The sequence below is a fragment of the Opisthocomus hoazin genome, chromosome 4 (genome assembly GCF_030867145.1).
Source record: "Opisthocomus hoazin isolate bOpiHoa1 chromosome 4, bOpiHoa1.hap1, whole genome shotgun sequence".
Lineage (NCBI taxonomy): Eukaryota > Metazoa > Chordata > Aves > Opisthocomiformes > Opisthocomidae > Opisthocomus > Opisthocomus hoazin.
Genome location: NC_134417.1, coordinates 65535688 through 65553601, shown reverse-complemented (window position 1 = coordinate 65553601; position 17914 = coordinate 65535688). Strand labels below are relative to the sequence as shown.

Sequence of the window (17914 nt, the reverse complement as noted above, 5' to 3'; positions counted from 1 at the left end):
TAATCTTAGTACCTTTAGCTCTAAATGTATCTAGTAGTCACCTGCAAAATATACACAGGCAGCTAGAGTTAGGAGGGATACTTCTCTGATACAGTTAGTGTTGAGAGAATCGAGTTGTGGAAGCTTTATTTTGGATACTAAAGCAACTTGACAATTGTGAAGCAAATAAGGTAGGGCATTGTAATGATGAGGTATCAGTACCTGTATTACAAATGTGCTGTTTCTTTACAACTTCTGAACTGTTCATGAGACTAATGATGTCAATATTCCAGTGAAGACTGTTTTAAAGTACAATACGTGCTTTATGCACACATTTTCAATAACTGTGTTTATACAGTAAGAAGGTGTTATCATTACCACTCATAATTCTTCTGCACGTATTATGCATATTACCTTGTTCATTTATGTTTTTTAAAATACATGATAAAGAATGTATTTGTTTCCAGGATCACAGCTCCGCTTTGTTCTGATTGCAGTGTTCTGGATAAAAATATCCTTCTGTTGTGTGTTGTTATATGATAGATTACTGCCGCACTGAAGCTTTTATTCAGAAGAAATGTGCTGTACAAGGATGTTAGAAATAGCCTGCAATAAAGGAATTACTGTGGTAGAAGCAAACCGGCATGGTGGCTAAAATGTGAAAAAAGGCATCTTGTTTGGAAATCGAATTTAATTAAAAAGCACTCTCAATCTCTAGTAATATAACTGCTTTAAATTTTCAGACAGTGGGAGTAGCTCACCGTTGCCCAAGTATGCCTCATCTCCCAAACCAAACAACAGCTACATGTTCAAACGAGAGCCCCCAGAGGGATGTGAGCGAGTGAAGGTCTTTGAGGAAATGTCGTAAGTAATGCCTTTTATATCAGCTGGTATCTGCAAAGCAGTAAACCTGTTTACTGAGCCTATTCAACTGCAGATGAATAAACTATTCCAGCTGATGAATTTTTCAGGAGCAAACTATTCTTAGAGTTTGTACAGAAGAGAAGTTGAAGTGTTCATGTTGGTTTGAAGAGGAAATGAAGTATTTTTGCTTGAACTCTTTTTGTGCATTTATAAAAGGCAACAAAAACCCAAGCAGAAAAGATAAGGTACATTTGATTTCCTAAGCATTTATAAACCTCTTTTCATATATTTTTATTAACTTTATATGTTTGTGGCTTAAAACAAAAACTCTCCTTGTCATAATTCTTCACCAGTTTCAAGCACAGGTTATCTTTTGATATGTATAAAACATATAAAATGGAATGAAACCTATGTAAAGTGTTTGTAGACAGTACTGTACTTACGGCATAGACTTTGCTCAATATTTTTGCTGAGCAAGAAATTAGAAATTAAACTCTTGGACATCATGTCTTTTTCCCCTAGACCCAGCAATATTTGAGCACATGCTGTCGAGGTTGCATGCTTAGCTCCTGTGGATGAAGGAACTAAGGAGGGGATGTTTGTTGCTCTGACAGCATTCATTGCCTGCTGGATGGTGAAGGAGCAATGCTGGGTTGTGGAGGAAGCCTCCAGACAAAATACGGAGTGTGGGAAAGGAGAGGTCTATTTCATGGAGTTTCTCAAAGGGATTTAATAAGACCAAATGGGTTGCTGCTGCATTGGTTGCATTGAAGAAGAATCTGTGCCATTCTAAATTACTGTGGCATTTTTTCATGTGCATATGTACTGCAGATTTTTCTTGCTGGAAGTTGCATGTTTATCCAGGAATTATCAAGTCATTTTTGTGACAGTACTATTTTCAATGCTGTGGATCAGTTAGCTGACTACCAATATGGAAGATGTTTGCCCCTCTGTCCAATTAATCCCATGCCTTGTCATTCACATTTTAGCAACGTATAGAACCACAAAGTTCATGACGTATAAAACATCTTGGCTGGCCAGGTATATAATCTTCTTTCTTGTTGTAGGTCTCGTCAGCCTGTCTCAGCCCCTCTCTTTTCATGTCCTGACAAAAACAAGGTTAATTTCATCCCAACCGGATCAGCTTTCTGTCCTGTAAAACTTCTGGGCCCCCTCCTTCCCGCTTCAGACCTGACACTGAAGAACTCTCCAAACTCTGGTCAAAGCACAGCTTTGAGCACCCTGACTGTTGAGCAGCTTTCGGCTCGAGTCTCTTTTTCATCTCTGTCGGATGACACCAGCACAATGGACTCTACAGAGGTCCCGGTACAGCAACCGTCCCAGCAGCAGCAGCCGCTTTTGCAAGAAATTCAGACTGAAGACCATTCCTCACCTCAGAGCTATGTGTTCATCTAGACCAAGGTGGAGCAGGCCTCTGCCCTGAAACAAGGACCGAGGAGTAATAGTTCAGATACATCTGCATGAGGTGGCAACCTTTCAGAAGAACACGGAATACTTAGCAGCATTCAAAAAATATCTCAGTGCTGTTCTTGGCAGGGACAGAATTCATATTCAGCAGTTTTTGTGAGAAAGCAGTAATGCCTGCAGAATCCATATATCATTAAGCGTTTTAAGTGGAGACTATGCATTTCATAGTATGTTTGACCAGATTAGTACTGTGTCCTGTGTTCTGTTTCAAATTCTACAGTATAAATAAGCTCTCTATATTATGAAAAAAAAAAAGTTGCCTGTCTGAATAGAAAATGTCTTGCTGTGTTGTGTCCTTTGGAAAATACTGTACTTCAGGATTATGTTTACAATTGATCCAGGTGTTTATGTTTCTAACTTCTGTAATACACACAATGCAAAAAAAAAAAAAAAAAAAACGGCCACAACAGTTGCACAGTGCCCACCCTATGGCCTAGCTTCAGGTACTTCTCTCGAAGTGTAAACTCAGGTAACTTGGAATGTATATCATATTGGGATATAAAATATTTTACAGCTACAGAGCTAAAGAGGGAACATCACTCTTTTGCCTTTCCTTATTTTATGCATTAATATTTCCTCATTACATTCCACTTTCTTGGAATAAGTGCATTCAGATCCAGGTGAATCGTGACCCTGGAAATGGGTGAACATGAGGAGAACCAGCAAATCTGTGATGTAGATCACTTTGTCATGTGCTTACAAGTAAAACAACTGTTGCATTTACTGTCATTTCAATATATATGTAAAATGTGGCATTTAAAGGTTTCAGGTGTTGCTCAGTTAATGACTGTTAAACTGTTGCAAATAAAGTGTTCAGTACTAGGCTGTACATGAGAAACATTCCATGTTGTGTGTGAGAGGATTTTGAAAGACAAGAGTGTTTTTGTTCAAGGACAGAAATTCTTTCAGGTTTCACAGGGGGTGATGGGGATTTCCTCTCATGTTTTTGTTGGCAGTTAAGGATGTGAAATGCTACTGTTACCGTCTAAAAGTCAAATTAATGTTTAGTTTCTCTTTTGGAAATATTCATTCATTTGCTGGTTGGAAATAGGTTTGCCGATTTTGTAAAGCAGTGTTAGATGAGCAGCATTTTATTTATGTAGTGAGTAATTATGTTTGGATTAAAGTCCACAAGTAGTAAGTGGATGTTCGAAGATGGGTGGGGAAAAGAATAGTTTTAAGTTCATGTTACTTAATCAAAGCTTCTCCCGTAACTTTCAGTTACGTAAGTTGTGTGTGTAAAAGTGTTTTCACCCCTCCTGAAGTGTGAATAAAAAAAAAAAAATTCCTTGTAAAATAATCCTGGTTTTGCGGGCTGGACACTTTCTCAAAATAGTACACGGCAAGAACGGGTTAGTGGTGCTCTGCTATTGTACTGGAACAAGAGGAGCATTGCTTTCAGAGATAATTTCCTGTGATACAAAGAGGACCCCAAAGGCAAAATAAACTTGATGTTCTTGCTCCATTGCTTTCAACGCAGTGGAACTGCATTTATGCTGTCTGTTCCTAAGAGAATAAGGTTCACCTTTTCCAGGAATTGAAGAGATTAGTAGCCTGCAGCTACTGAACATTTAAACTTGCTCTGTTTTTTTTTTTCTTCCCTCTTTTGAAGGTGAGATTTGGGGGGGGGGAGAGGGGGTGAGAGTAAGCCACTAAAAACTACTCACTAAATATGTGCTTAGTTTGGAGATAAAGCATCATTTCGTTTTTATTACTGAGGTTTTGTTAATACTCTCTTACAAGGTGGAATTTGCAAGCTATGAAACAGTCACTGTGTTTTGACTCCACTTGCAGAAAATATAGGGGAGAGATCGGTCTCTGACCATTTTCATGTGAAAAACCTTCTTGATACACAGCAGCCATCTTTAACCCTACTAATCTCAGGCCTAGGTGAAAACACTATATATTTTATTTGAAGACAAAGGGGAGAAAATACTCGTGATGTAAGTATTGATTCCTTTTAATATTTTTCTTTCTAGATTAACATTGCAGTATGATGACCTTTTTATGCTCTGGTTATGTCCAGATAAGAAATGGTAGTCTCAGTTACTGGTGTTAAGTTACCAGGGGATATGATGAGTGGTTTTTAGATCAGTGATGAACTCTTTACAATATTTGCAATGCCATTACATGTTGTTTTTATTTTTTTTCCACGAGAAACTAAATATTAATTAAATTGCACATTTGTTCTTAGCAGATCTGAGGGTTTTGAACCGTATGTGTGAAAGCTAATGCTTTGCCATGTAAATTTCCCAGCAGTTGTTTTATCTCAGTTGTATTCTACATCCAGATGTAGAAATTTGTCAAATATTGTTTAAAGTTTTGTACATAGTTGTACTGTTATTTCTAGCCACTGTGCTGAACAGTATTCAAGTTATCACACAATATTGCTTTACATAAGGAAATGTGTGGTTTTTGTTTTGTATTTTTTTGGTATAGAAGTTCCTGTGTCTTATTTAAATAAAAATTATAGTTAAAAAAAAAAAGTGGGGGGGGGGGACACGCAAAAGCAGTGGTTCATTTATTTGTTTTGGAAACTGTTTATGAAACACCATAGAATGAGATTAAAGTTTAATATTGTTCCAAATTTACATCTAGAATAATGTCAACCATGTATCTTTGACTAGTATGCTGTGTCTTCTAGAACAGGATCATCTCTCATCGATTGATTTTTGCATAATGCTGTTCTAGGAACGGGGGGGGGGGAATTCTAAAATAGTTGAATTCTTAAATATGCTTAAAAATAGCATATTTTATTTCTGCATATAAACAAGGTTTTTCTTTCTGTAGAGCACAGAAGAAAAATCAGTTAAGCGTTATTGGAAACTGTGTATCTGCTGCTGTGTTTGTGGTATGGCTGATTTCAAGTTATCTGTTGAAAATTATGAAAGCCATTAGATGTTTCGCTATGTGAAACTAAACTAAACCCGTAAAGGATGTGGTATAAATCTACTGACAGTCTTGGTTTCGTGTTGCTTTGTATGAGTCAAGTGATTGTCATTTGACTTGCGGAATAATTCTTTCCAGGTTGTGAGGGGGAGGGAGGAAGAAAGAATAATAATATTTAAATACATGTAAATCCTCCAAAGTCAGTGTTTACTGAAGAGCACTATGGCAATAACCATCAAGAATAGTTTAGTGCGTTATCAGTAAGTGGAAAAGCAATTTTTCAGCATCTGAAAGACTACAGGGTTTTGATGTGACCATGTTAAAAACATGCACTGCAAGCTAACTGAAAGTGCTGAAAGTCTGGAGCCTCGAAGCGTTGTTGGATCCCACTCTGCTGTGAAAATGCTTGATGTCCTTCATCAGAAAGGGCTGGGTTTCAGCCATTTCTTCATCAGCTTGTGGGGCTTGCTGGGAGAAGCTTTCTGACCGCCTTGTCCTCTAAATGGGTTTGGCTGCAGCAGTTTCGCGCTGTCCGTGTGTGGGAGGATGTTCTCTTCTCCAAAATTGCTTTGACAAAGGCGTGGAGCTCGCTCTGATGCAACTTGTACTACTGGTAACTTTGTGGCCCTCCCCGTGGACCTAGGCCTTGTCTGGTTAGTTAGGGTTGCGGTAACGTGCTGCTTCCACATAAGCCACACTTCGAAGATGTCTGCTTGGTGTAATTCGCTGACTATGTCTTCCTCAGAGCCAAGACAAGCGGTCCAAAAAGTGCTGAGAGTAGAGAGCTCATGAAATAATTTTGCCTTGTGTGCCTGCTTTGTGACTAAAAGATCTTCCTTGACTTGCGCGTTATATTTTCTAACAATTCATGGCCCTGGAAGTGGACTCTTCAGAGACTGGAGGGCTGTGAAAGGGGAGGACTTGGCTACGTATGCTGTGAGTAGGGGGCAACAGATAGTGACCTGCTTCTTTTAGGCAGCAGGGTGCTGTCAGGGAAATGATTTATGGCTTCCTAACAAATCAGCTCTTGGGAAGGGCCAGATACTGGCCCAAGGGTAGAGTCTCAGTATCTTCACTGTATTTAAACATAAGCCTGGAGTAATACAAAATAAACATGAGAAATTGAATGGATTAGGGATGTTGGCTGACATCGCAGTTGCGAGTGAAGAGCACTGAGGCTTAGCAAACTAGCTCCTGGCCTTGCTCCATGGTAGTCGATTGATACCTTCAACTGTTACTTGAGGTAATATCCAAGCAGCTTGAAGGTGACGGATGACTAGTAGAAATTAATTACTGTTGTAAAACAGCCTGGCTTGCTTTGCAAAATATAGACGTGCAAACACAAATTTGAATCTACACAAATACGAGGAAATAACCACAGTTCCTGCAGTGTTTTTCCAGCACCTAAATGCAAGGAAAAAGTGAGTGAAAGCTGGGAAAGTACATCCGTTCCTGGGATGTGCACGTACAGGTGTTCATCGTTGGTGCTTGGCTGAAGGAAGTTGTTTGATCAAAGATTTTCACGTAATTAAAATATGTGTATCTTTATTCTGTTTGCATTAGGGGTAGTCCTGGAGAACTGTCTAGTTCAGGAGAGACTGTAAAAGACTGGAGAAGGCTCAGGGAAGAGCTATAGGAATGAGTGAGGTACTGGAAAAAACACAGCAAGGTTTTGTGGAAGCTCGACATGTTTAACTTCACAGTTGAGGAGTGACTTAATTCCAGTTAGTAAATACCTACATAGGAAATGCTTAGTAATGAGCTGCTTAAATTTAACAGACATGGAATACTAAACGCAGAACAGTACAAAAATTAGGCTAGATAAATTCACACTAGAAATGCAGACTTATTTTAGCACTAAGAATAATTGGGTGGTGGGCCAACTTGCAAAGGTGGTGGGTTTGTTTTTTTTCAAGTATTGGTATGTTTAAAATGAGATTATTTTACAAAAGATATGTTCAGAGAAGATGTTTTTATAAGCCTTACTAGCTCATGATAATTTTGGGCTTTTTACATTTCAGTTGACTTTAAAGAGGTAGCGTTTTCTAAGTACCATAAGTATTCTTGTCTCACTAAAAAAAAATAGCATGGCGCAATATTTTTAACTAGGGAGGTAAAGCTTTTTTTTTTTAAACTGCCTGGAATAGCTCTTTGAAGATAGCTTCTGGGTTCTGAAAATTTTTGGTTTGTCACACATGAATGAAGTCTCCAGTAAAGCAGAGGTGCTTGAGTAGCTTTATAGTTGTTTTGATTTCTGTCGCCGCTTCAGTAACACCGTAATTTTGGAGATATGGCAAGAAACCGGAGAGTAGGTGGTGTATTTTTGTAGTGCAATAGGTCTCAGAAATAATGTATCACTCAGGTGGGGTTGATAGGAAAATGCTGATCAAGGGAGCATTTCCGTGGTAAAGGCCGCATTGGAAGTGAGTGAACACGCAAATTAAACTGCTAATTCAATTGGCAAGAAGAAAGAACAGCTATCAGATGAAGCTGGATAGAGAGATGACTCCTGTTTTTGAAAAGAACTTGAAATTTTATCTCAGGTTGCAACAAGTTCTGATGTTAAATTGGCTGCCTTCAGCAGTAGCCTGGAAGCTCAGATGCAGAGGAGCTGGAAACCTGGGAGAAGAGGAAGTTGTGTCGTCTCTCCCCCCCTTGAATTAGAGGCTGAGCTTGTTAACAATGCACAATTAGGCTAAGAACTGTGCCTGTAGAAAAATAAGTTCTGGGTTTTTAAAAATTTCCTTTTTTTTTGGGGGGGGGGGGTGGTGGTATGTGTGTAGTGAGGTATATGAATTAACTTTGCAGTGATTAGTACAGCTGTTGGTTGAGAAATAGGGTTTGCTCAGGGCAATGTATGTTTAGTAATACCCCTGATAATCTGTTTCTTGTGCCTTTGTTTTTACTTCTCCAAATAAGCTGTAAGTAAATGGCATTACCTAAATCCAGACTGCTAGGCACAGCAGTCATGTTAACTAATTCTGGGTGTCTGACTGCTTACTGCAGGAGATGAGGGCTGAGAGCTCTTGAGATTTTTGTGGAAGGAGGTTCTTTCTCCAAGGAGGAGAAAGCTAAAATTAGACTCCCTGTTCAGGTTTGGTGCCAAAAGGCTGGGTGATGCAATTAACTCCTTTCTGATTTCTATTCGGATAAGAATTTCTAGTCCTGCCCGCTCTCTCTGATACAGAGGTTTCTCAGGGAGTTACAGCCTCCCTTTCCGTAAGATGGGTGGCACCTCTGGGCTTGTTACACGGGGAAGGAGGAACTCATTCCTGTGAAAAATTAAAAAAGTAAGGGTGTTGCCTTTGGAAACTAAACATTGTTTTTAGGAAATAGGAAGAAAAAATGCTTGACTCTGCTTTTATGATTCCTTTGGCTTCTAATTCATTGTACCTCCTGAGAAGGCTGAAAAACACTCAGCATTTTGGTGTCGGTCGCTGAAAAAAGAAGTTTCAGGTGTAGCCTTACATCTCTGTGACAGTACAGAGATGGTACCATACTACAGGCTTTCACTGCATGGTTTTATTTTGGATGGGGCATGTGTATATACAAAGGATTGTCACCTCATTCAGGGCTCTTGTTCATGAAGTCGGGTGCAATGGTGGACATGTTTCTGTCCTAGTGAATAGTGCCAAGGAGACAGTTTAGACACTTTCTGAATTCGGTGCCTAAGAAACCTGCTTTCTTCTAGGGAGGGCCTTCTGTTTTGACCCGCCTCTGGAGGGGAATGCTCCACCTCTGGGGGCAGGGATGATGGAGATGGTGGTAGTAGGTCTTTCACTTTCTAAGCAATGGGAAAGCAAAGTCAGCCTAGGCCCTACCTGTACCTGATTTGGAAGGTAACCTCGTATGTGCGTATTTGTACGTACAGGATGCTCTTTGGGTTAGGAAGGCAGTGGATGCCTTAATACTCCAGAGGAGCATTAGCCTGGAGAAGTGTCATTCATTCTCCAAATCAGGCCATCTATGGATTGCAATCTGTCTCCTTGGTGGCATCCTAACTGAAAGGCTGTTGAATGCAGCACTGTAGCAGGATTTGGTTTTGTGTCCAAAAAGTGAGAAAATGTACCTACTGGACTGGACAACAAACCAGACACTCAGGAAAAAAAAAAACCACAAACTTGCTTGGGAATCCTGCGAGTACATCAGTGTGGGGCATTTCCAGCAGCCTGGGCTCTTTGATACTTGTGTAGCTGCCCTGTGGTGCCTGTGGAAATGCACTGAGGGAAATAAAATCTATTTATGCGCCTTCAGGATTAGAGACTATTGGGTAGAGTTGTAAGAATATTCTGGATGTGGAAAGTCAATTTTTGGATATAACCCTTCCAATGAAAAATGTAATTGTCATAAATGTCAGCTGGAGCAGGTTGCTCAGGCAAGTGTCCATTTGGGTTTGGAGTATCTCTGGGGACAGGGACTCCACAACCTCCCTGGGCAACCTGTTCCAGTGTTTAACCACACCCACATTAAAAAAAGTTATCTGGTACATTTAAATGGAATTTCCTGTATTTCAGTATGTGCCCATTCTCTCTGGGCACTGCTGAGGAAGGTCTGGCTCCATCCTTTTTGACACCAGTCGCCCTGCTTCCATTTCAGATATTGATCCACATGGATGAGATTCCCCCTGAGCCTGCTACAGTGCTGAGTAGAGAGGAAGCGTTGAGCTTGCAGCTGGTGATCCTTGAAAATCAACAAGGTCTTGTGGACTCCTTTCCAGGGCTGTCTGGCATGGGATTCTTCCAAGCAGATCTCTGAGGGCCAAAGGCCACTTTGCTGAAGTCCACAGTTGTGATTCTGTGTTTTGCTTTAGCCCCTTCCTCTCAGGATCCTAAACTGTCTTGTGCTAACTTTGGCCAAGCCTGCCCCCAGCTTTCATGTTCCTGACCAGTTGTTCTTTGTAGGTATGAGATCTAGCTGAGCATCGCCCCTCATCAGCTCCTTGACCAACTGTCTCCGGAAGTTATCAAGGTACTACAGAAACCTCCTGGATTGCTTGTCTCCTGCTGTGTTGTCCCTCCAGCAGATCTCAGGGTGGTTCAAGGCCCACAGGGATCACGGCCTGTGACGGTCAGGCTTCCTCCAGTTTTCTGAAGGTGGCCTCATCTACTCCCTCGTGATCAGGTGGTGGTGCCTCAGACACTTGCCACTATGTCACCCATGTTGGTCTGCCCTCTAATCCTGACCCATGAGCTCTGAGGTGGGTCACCGCTCATCCCAAGGCACCCATGCCTTGCCACATAAAGGGCAACTTACCGTCCTGTCTGGTCCCACCGAAAGAACCCCTATCCAGCCATGATCCGGTTGCGTAAGCTGTCTCACCACAGCCCTGATCTGGTGAGAGCTATGAGAGGGTAGCTTTGCGGCAGCATGCAGTTCCTCCTGTTTGCCACCCATTGGCGTGCAGCCCCTTTGGGGAGCTGCCCCGATCTCCCACAGGCACAGGGAGAGCTCCCGGCAGCGCTGCTGTCTTGGCACTTTGCTTATTTGGGCTCACCCCAGGTGAGCCCCTGTTTTGCCATCTATGAGGTTTTTCTTGACCACCCTGCACCCTTTGTTTGGGGCAACACTTTGTTGCTTGCCTGGACAGGCCTTGGCAGCGTCTCCATAGCACCCCAGGTCCAAGTCCCTGGCAAGCTGCAAACCTCCTTAGATGACAGGTCAGCTTGGCAGCAAGGAGTTGCCCACTACATGGCCCAGGCTTGGCGGGTGCAGGGGCTTCATGGGACGTGGCTCCAGGCCCTCTTCTGTAGGTGCAGATCTGCAGGTGGAGCAGGAGTGGTCTTCCCTGGTGCCAAAAGTCACCAGCTCCCAGCCATCACCATTGTGGGAGTCTCCCTGTCCCAGCCCAAAAAGCACAGGCTCTGCCTGCTCCCCGCCACCCGCCTCGCCTGGGAGTCTCCTTTTCGCTCTCTTGATGGCCAGGAGAGGTTTCCAGGTTTCCTCCTCCCTGTTGCAAACAAAGAGGATGTGACCTGGTTGCCTGCAGCCCTCGGGACCTGTGGCAGGCAGCACCGCCATGTTGATTCGGGCTCTGGCAGCGAGCTGGGGACAGGAGCCATCGTGCGCCTCTCAGTCACGGTAAGACCGGCTCCAAGCTACTGGACGCTGTCATGGGTCAGGCGCCTTTTTTTTTTTTTCCCCACCCTCCATATGCCCTGGTGCAGAAACCTGAGCAACTTGGTGGAGATTTTGTGGGTGCTGATGGCGTGTAGGTTGGAGTAAGTCTCCCCTGCGGAGAGACACTTGCTTCATGTTGGCAGTCCTCCCTGCGGAAAGGAGCTTGCTTCGCTTTTGCGATGCTGCACAAGGAGGACTTATTTTGGGGCCATAAAAGTATCTTCCTGTATCTTAAAACACCATCAAAGAAAATAACATTACGTACCCCAGCCTCAGTTAAGCCCCTCCATTAGATACTTCACGTGTTCATGGGGAGTGGAGAGGGAACCCAAGCCACTTACAGGCAAGCTGTACTGTTCATTAAAAACCACCTCGGGACAGAGAGTTCAGTCTGCTCCTGCAAATTGCAAGTAGGAGAATGACCCATTATGGATTTTTAGTGTTTTATGGTTGTGTTTAATGTTTGCTGACAGGATAGGCTGTTAAAATGGGTGGGGGTGAGAGGAGAGGACCTCCAAGCACAGTCGCTGCAGCCTTTCTCCTGAAGGCATCTCTTCCCTTTAGTCTTGTTTCCCTTCATGCTTTGTTTTGGCAACGTTCCCACGGTTGAACCTGCGAGCTGTGCGATGGGCCTGCGCGCTCTGAGGGCTGTCCGGCCGCTGAAGCGCAGCGATAATGAGAAATGTCCGCGGCAACGGCCGGTGGAGCCAAGAGCTCTCCCACCGCCGAGGAGATGTGGACCGCTTCGCTTGGAAATGACCCCGAAAGCTGCAAAGTGCTGGGTGTGGGAGGGAGGGCTAAGGGTTGACAGAAGGAAGGTTTTGTTTGATTAAGGCTTTTAGAAATGATTTCCGGACACGGGGAGCAGTAAGAGCTCCGTGTCTCCCCCAGGCAGCCTGGGCTGTGGTGTGGTGACAAGCAGAGGTGAGCGCAGGCCCTGCCCAGGGGCTCAGGCAGCACTGCTGCCCGTGCTGCGTCTCCCCTCGCGCCTCTCTGACCTGACCTCTGCTGCCTCAAACACTTTTTTTCCTTTCCTTGGTTTTTTTTTTTTTGTGTGTGTGAATTTTTTCAGCCAGATTAGTGCCATTACAGGCCCTGGTTACAGTTGGAAAGGGCCTGCTAGGACACGGTGGGGCAGTGGCCCATGTTTAGATGGGTTTGGGATGCTCACGGGCCTGAGCCCTGGGCAGGCTTCTGTGACTTAACGGTGTAGGCTGGCATTTTGAGGGGAAAAGCCTTGAATCACTCCTGTGTGTCTGGCTCCTTTGCAGCCCTGGCTGCTGTCACCAAATCCACGGATAACCTCACGGAAAGGTCCAATCAGCCCCAGACCCAGCTGAACTGCAGATCAGAAAAATCCCACCAGGGCTTGTCTCATTCTTCAGAATCTCTGTTGTCTTCTAAAAATCAAATCAAACTGTCGCCCTGCCACGGTGAGGGTCGCTCTCTGTTGCCAGACTTTGGTGTTCTGAGGCTCTGGTACTCAAGCTCAAGGCAAAGATGATCGTGTAAGCCCACACAGACTGCCTAAACAGTACAGGAAAATACACAGCTGCAACAGCAAAGCAGTTACTTCAGCGGCCCATGATTTTACTTTCTCTATTTCATGTGTCAAAAGTTTATTCTGAGGATTGCACTTGGAATAATAGTAGGAGTTTGGTTTTTTCCCCCTGTTGAATCCTGCTCCTGTTGCATTTAGCATGCTTGTTCCTGCAGCCAGCTGTTACCCACCCACCTAAGTGGAAACAGGGTGGATAATTTCATTGTGTAGCAGTTTTAATTTCTTTTTTTTTTTTTTTTTTCCCCCTCTCTCCAGCCTGTTGATGAAGCAAGCATATGGCTTCCAGCACCTGTCCCGAGGCCTTTCCTACTGCCATAACAGCTGTGGAAGTCCAAAGTAAAAGACACACCCTCCAGAGTAGCTTTCTGGGCTAGGTGAAAGGCTTTTGTTTAAAGAGAAGACTGGCCATAACTTCTTTAACAGCTTCGGTAGGTCTGCACTTGCTTCTAAAAATCCCTTATCTACTTTTTTCCTCCTTTTTTTGGTATTCATTACCCCATAAAGATTCCAACAGCAAGGATCGTAAATACCTGGCAGGTAGAATGAACCAGACCTTCACCTCCAAGCTACAGCACGCTTCTCACTTTTTAATTTAAATTTTGTAATTTTTTTGAAAGCGGCCAAAACTTCACACACTTCCACTACGCATTAATTATAAGCTTGGGCACATCAAGCTTTTGCTATGGTAGAACAGAGTTAAAAGTTGCTGCAGTTGATGGGAGTTGTACACTCCCCGGCAAACGACAGCCTCCTCACTTCGTCAGTGAAGTTTGAGTCAGAAGAGACCTTAAAGATCATCTGGTTCCAGCCCCCCTGCCATGGGCAGGGACACCTTCCACTAGACCAGGTTGCTCAAAGCCCCATCCAACCCTGGCCTTGAACACTTCCAGGGAGGGGCATCCACAGCTTCTCTGGGCAACCGCTTCCCATGCCTTACCACTCTCATTGTAAAGAATTTCTTCCTTTTATCTAACCTAAATCTACCCTCTTTCGGTACAAAAGTGCTGCCCCTTGTCCTCAGGCCCTGGTAAAAAGGCGCTCTCAGTCTTTCCTAAAGGCCCCTTCAGGTACTGGAAGGCTGCAGTCAGGTCTCTCCAGAGCGTTCTCTTCTCCAGGCTCAACAGCCCCAGCTCTCTCAGCCTTTCCTCATAGGAGAGATGCTCCAGCCTTCTGACCATTTTTGTGGCCTTCTCTGGACCTGCTCCAGCAGGCCTAACATGGTGGGCTCCTGGGCAGGCAAATACCTTCTGTTACTTAAAGGGAAGATTATACTGGTTTCTAATTAGTCAATGAGTGGAAAAGTCCATTTTATGCTTAACAGAGCACTGTTAATGAACACCTGGGTAATGGTCTGACTGCAGAGCCCGGCAGCCTTCGAGCTGGAGGCTGGGGGGTTACCCAAGGCCAAACCTGCTGAACCTGCAGGGCCCGTTTAGCCATGGTGCCCTTATTTACTGTCACCAGTGTCCCTTGTGTGTGCGCTGGGGCTCCCTCACTTTGCACCATCATGGCCAGGCTCTGCCGAGGGAGGGAGGGCGGCAGCCCTGGCAGTTCCGGCTTCCCACTGAGGCAAACCCTCAGGTGCTGGCGAGCCTCGCCGCTGTGCTGCTTCCTGCCTTCCCACACGGCTGCTCGCTTGAAAATAAGACATTTACAAGGAGCAGAAATTGTAAAAGTAGGCCAGCCAGAGGGGGATTTACAGTAAACGCTGGATGAGATGGTGTGCCTGGGTTGCAGCGAGGGCTCAACTTCAGGTTACTTACACACTCCTAGTGTTAAAAAAACCCTAGAAATACGCTGGGTCCCTGGCTGGCCATGGCTCAGTGACGAGGTGAGCAACCTGTCCAGCATAGCAGGGACTCCCCATGCTGCCCGGCTTGTCCTCGCCAGCCTGGCCCAGTGCCTCTCGGCCAGGGAGGAGAAAGCAGGTGGGTGCTGGACCAAGTGGGTGCTGAGTAGAAGAGGAAGGGGGCTTGAAAAAGTGAGGAGGGACCCAACACTTGCTTGCTGCTACTCTGAATAACCATCTTTGGGAACTGCACTGAGAGACAATGGAGCCTTCTAGCTCTTCTTCCTTTGCGCTGGAACTATTTCACCCCATGTACTCTCAGCAGCAAGCCCCCACAGCCCAAGCACCATTCACTCCCCAGTGGTGCTCATCCAGTATTCCCCCAGCACCTACTCTGGGATGTGATGGCAGATGGCAAACTCAGCATCATGCACAGCACCTGGGTGCTGGGTCCATGCATCAGCCTCATGCTCTGTCAAGCCTTCCTAGGCTCAGACCCTGGAGCTGGCAGGGCGTGTGGGCCTGCTGCTATTCCCAGGTGGAGCAGAGCTGCTGCTTCTCCACTCAGTCACCTTGCTGCTTAGGTGGTCCTGTTTTTTCTAGTGTGTGCAGCCCCTACCATCTGCAGGGCACCCATTTAGAAAAGGGTGTTGGGGGAGGCGGGTGGCTGCTTGTGGCCAAGCGCTCTTGCTTTGAAGTACATCGATGTCAGGCCCGTGCAATGTTGGATATGGAGACAGCAGAAGGGAACAAGGTAAGTCATATTCTACTACGTTGGCGTAAATTGTGATCACTGAAGAAGGCCAGAAAGTTACTTGGAAAAGTTACTTGCTAGTTTTCTCCCCGAGCTGTTCACTTTGCGAGGTGTGCACTCCAGTTCCCCTGAAGCAGCTGTTCTTAGATTTGTAGAAACCTCTGCTCACCAAAATCAATTACATCAACTTTAATAAACTTCCCAGTAAAGACAGTTAATCAATTAGCACTGTTTTCATCTGCCATGGAGGCTCTGCAGCTGTTTTTATTTTAAAACAATCCACTACTCAGCCACTGTATGCAACTGCAATGAGGCAGATTAAGCCAGGATGAAGGTTATGCGTGTAGAACAATTAATCTGTAATTTCACCAGGCTGATGAACCGCCCGGTTGTCCTGGCTGCTGCTGAGCCTGTCCGCACATCACAGACAATCCTCCCACCATGGCACTGAGGCCCGGAGCTGCTCTGCAGCCCAGGCTGCCGAGAAGCACGTGCCATGCGCTTCGTTAGTCTTAGGAAAGCATTGTTTGTAACTCTGTAATTAGGATTTTTGCCTAAAAACGCCTATTTGCAGGGTGTTAGCTTTCTTGCTCTTCAGTAAATGTTCATGATAATAATGCATCGTAGAGAGGGATTTCAACTGCTTTTCTTTAAGCAAAATTAATTATATCTTAAATACCTCTGGCTCCTTCTTTGTCATTTGAAAGTGTGAAAAAATTGCATAGTCTAAAGAATAAGAATTCAAAGCTAAAAATTTCAAAAATTACATATTACAAGAAATTAATGCATAATATGAACTAATCGATAGTGCAGTTGGGGGGGAGGGGGGAGAGGGAAAGTACCCTGCAGCTGCGGATTCTCTTGTGCAAAAGGGATGATCATACAGCTGGTTTTCTGTCTCAAAACATGACGAGGATTCAGAACCTCTTCAGCTAAACTTGTGCAATGCCCTTAATTGTGCTAAACAAGACAGGAGACTTTTTTTTTTTAAATCCTGTAAGTCTAGAATCTGTGACCTAAAAATCAAACCGCATTTTTTGGAATCTTGAAGAACAGTTAATTAGCTGTTTTGAAGTCACTATGGCCTCCTCTTTGCTTTTATCCTACCTACCTGCTTTAGCTACTCAAAACGCTTGAGTGGATTGTCCACAAGTGTTTTAGCAACTATCGAGACAAACATAATCCAGAGCAAGTTTAGCAACCACAGACTTGCTTAAAGTTGCAAGAATCTGTTTAATGATCTCAGCAGTAACTAAGCTGGGCTGAAAATGCCAGCAGCCTATCCCTTGAGCTCCTAACATTTTTGGCATTGCAGATAATTGCAGCTTGAGATGAAGAACATTTCGGGCAGGCGTCCTGTGTTACGAGAGCAAACTAGCACTCATAAGTGTAAGTGCACCCCAGCATAAACCTTAGGTATTTCCTAGTTAATCCTCTTTGCAGATGCCTTATTTACTGCCAGAGGCTGCAGCCTACAGTCAGGCGTTCAGGCTCCCCCCTGATGCTGAAGAAAGATACACATCTCAGAAAAGATGTCTTATCAAGCAAGGAGCGGCCCGTCCCAAACAGTAGGAAACCCTGTGGGAGGAATCAAGTTTTATCTTTCGAAACAGTTAGGCATCCATCCCTACACCAGCTTCCACGTCTGAATTACCAGCCTCAGTGCTGGGGACCTGGGCAGGCTGGGTACTGCGCAAAGAGAAGGCCAGACCGTAGTTTCCCATTATATGTGGAAATACATGGCTAAACATCTGAAGAGCTTCTCTGGCAAAAACTGAAGTACCTTGAGACTTCCAGGCTACAGGGTGGGATTTTGAACACTACAGTTTTGGACAGAGGTATTTAAAACTTGCTGAGGATTCAGTCAGATGAACTCCAGTCAGCCCACCTCCCCCATCCGCTGAGAGCACATAGCTTTTTAGCTAGGAGGTATCAAATGCACATTAATGCTGCTCAGTGCGGCCATCAAATGATGTTCTGCTGCATTCGAGAAGCAGCAGGTCACTTCAGTTAACTTCCATATTTATATAGTCATTTTCAGGTTTCAAATGCAGGTACTTAGTTATTTAATAGACCATGAGGGAAGGATTAACTAACTGAGCGTACTTTTAACGGGTAGTGAAAAACTTCACCAACGTAAAAGGAAAATTAACTGAATTAAAAAAGGCCAAATACAATAAATTGCAAAGCAGGTCTGATACAGTACAGAGAGCACATATGCAGAACTTAGTCTCAAGCAGCTGCTGCCACATCCTTTTTACCTTCCTCTGCTGTAGAAGGGAGAACAGGGAGCCAAAGGGACACCGACTGAGTTCAAATTTTCTTACTGTCCTACTGGACTACTCTTCAGAAACAGCGCAAGGTAATGATATTAATTATTAGGTACTGACTAAAAACTGGTCATATGTTTTATCTTCTTTACTTGTTACGTACCGATTCAGCAGCACACCAGCATTCCAGTGGGAATAAAAGG

The 17914-nt window shown here is 44.2% G+C and overlaps 1 protein-coding gene across 4 annotated transcripts in view; it reads left to right on the top strand.

Annotated features, from left to right (window-relative positions):
- Window positions 1–5288, top strand: part of GLCCI1 (glucocorticoid induced 1) — a 59234-nt gene extending 53946 nt beyond the window's left edge. For 2 of the 4 annotated variants that reach the window (XM_075419286.1, XM_075419285.1), the window contains exons 7-8: window positions 723–843; window positions 1911–5288. In XM_075419286.1, the coding sequence (XP_075275401.1) occupies window positions 723–843; window positions 1911–2259 (470 nt within the window). In that variant the 3' untranslated portion in view covers window positions 2260–5288. The remainder of the gene's footprint in view (window positions 1–722; window positions 844–1910) is intronic. The other 2 variants (XM_075419289.1, XM_075419288.1) reach the window with 1 other exon arrangement.
- Window positions 5289–17914: the final 12626 nt, after the last annotated feature.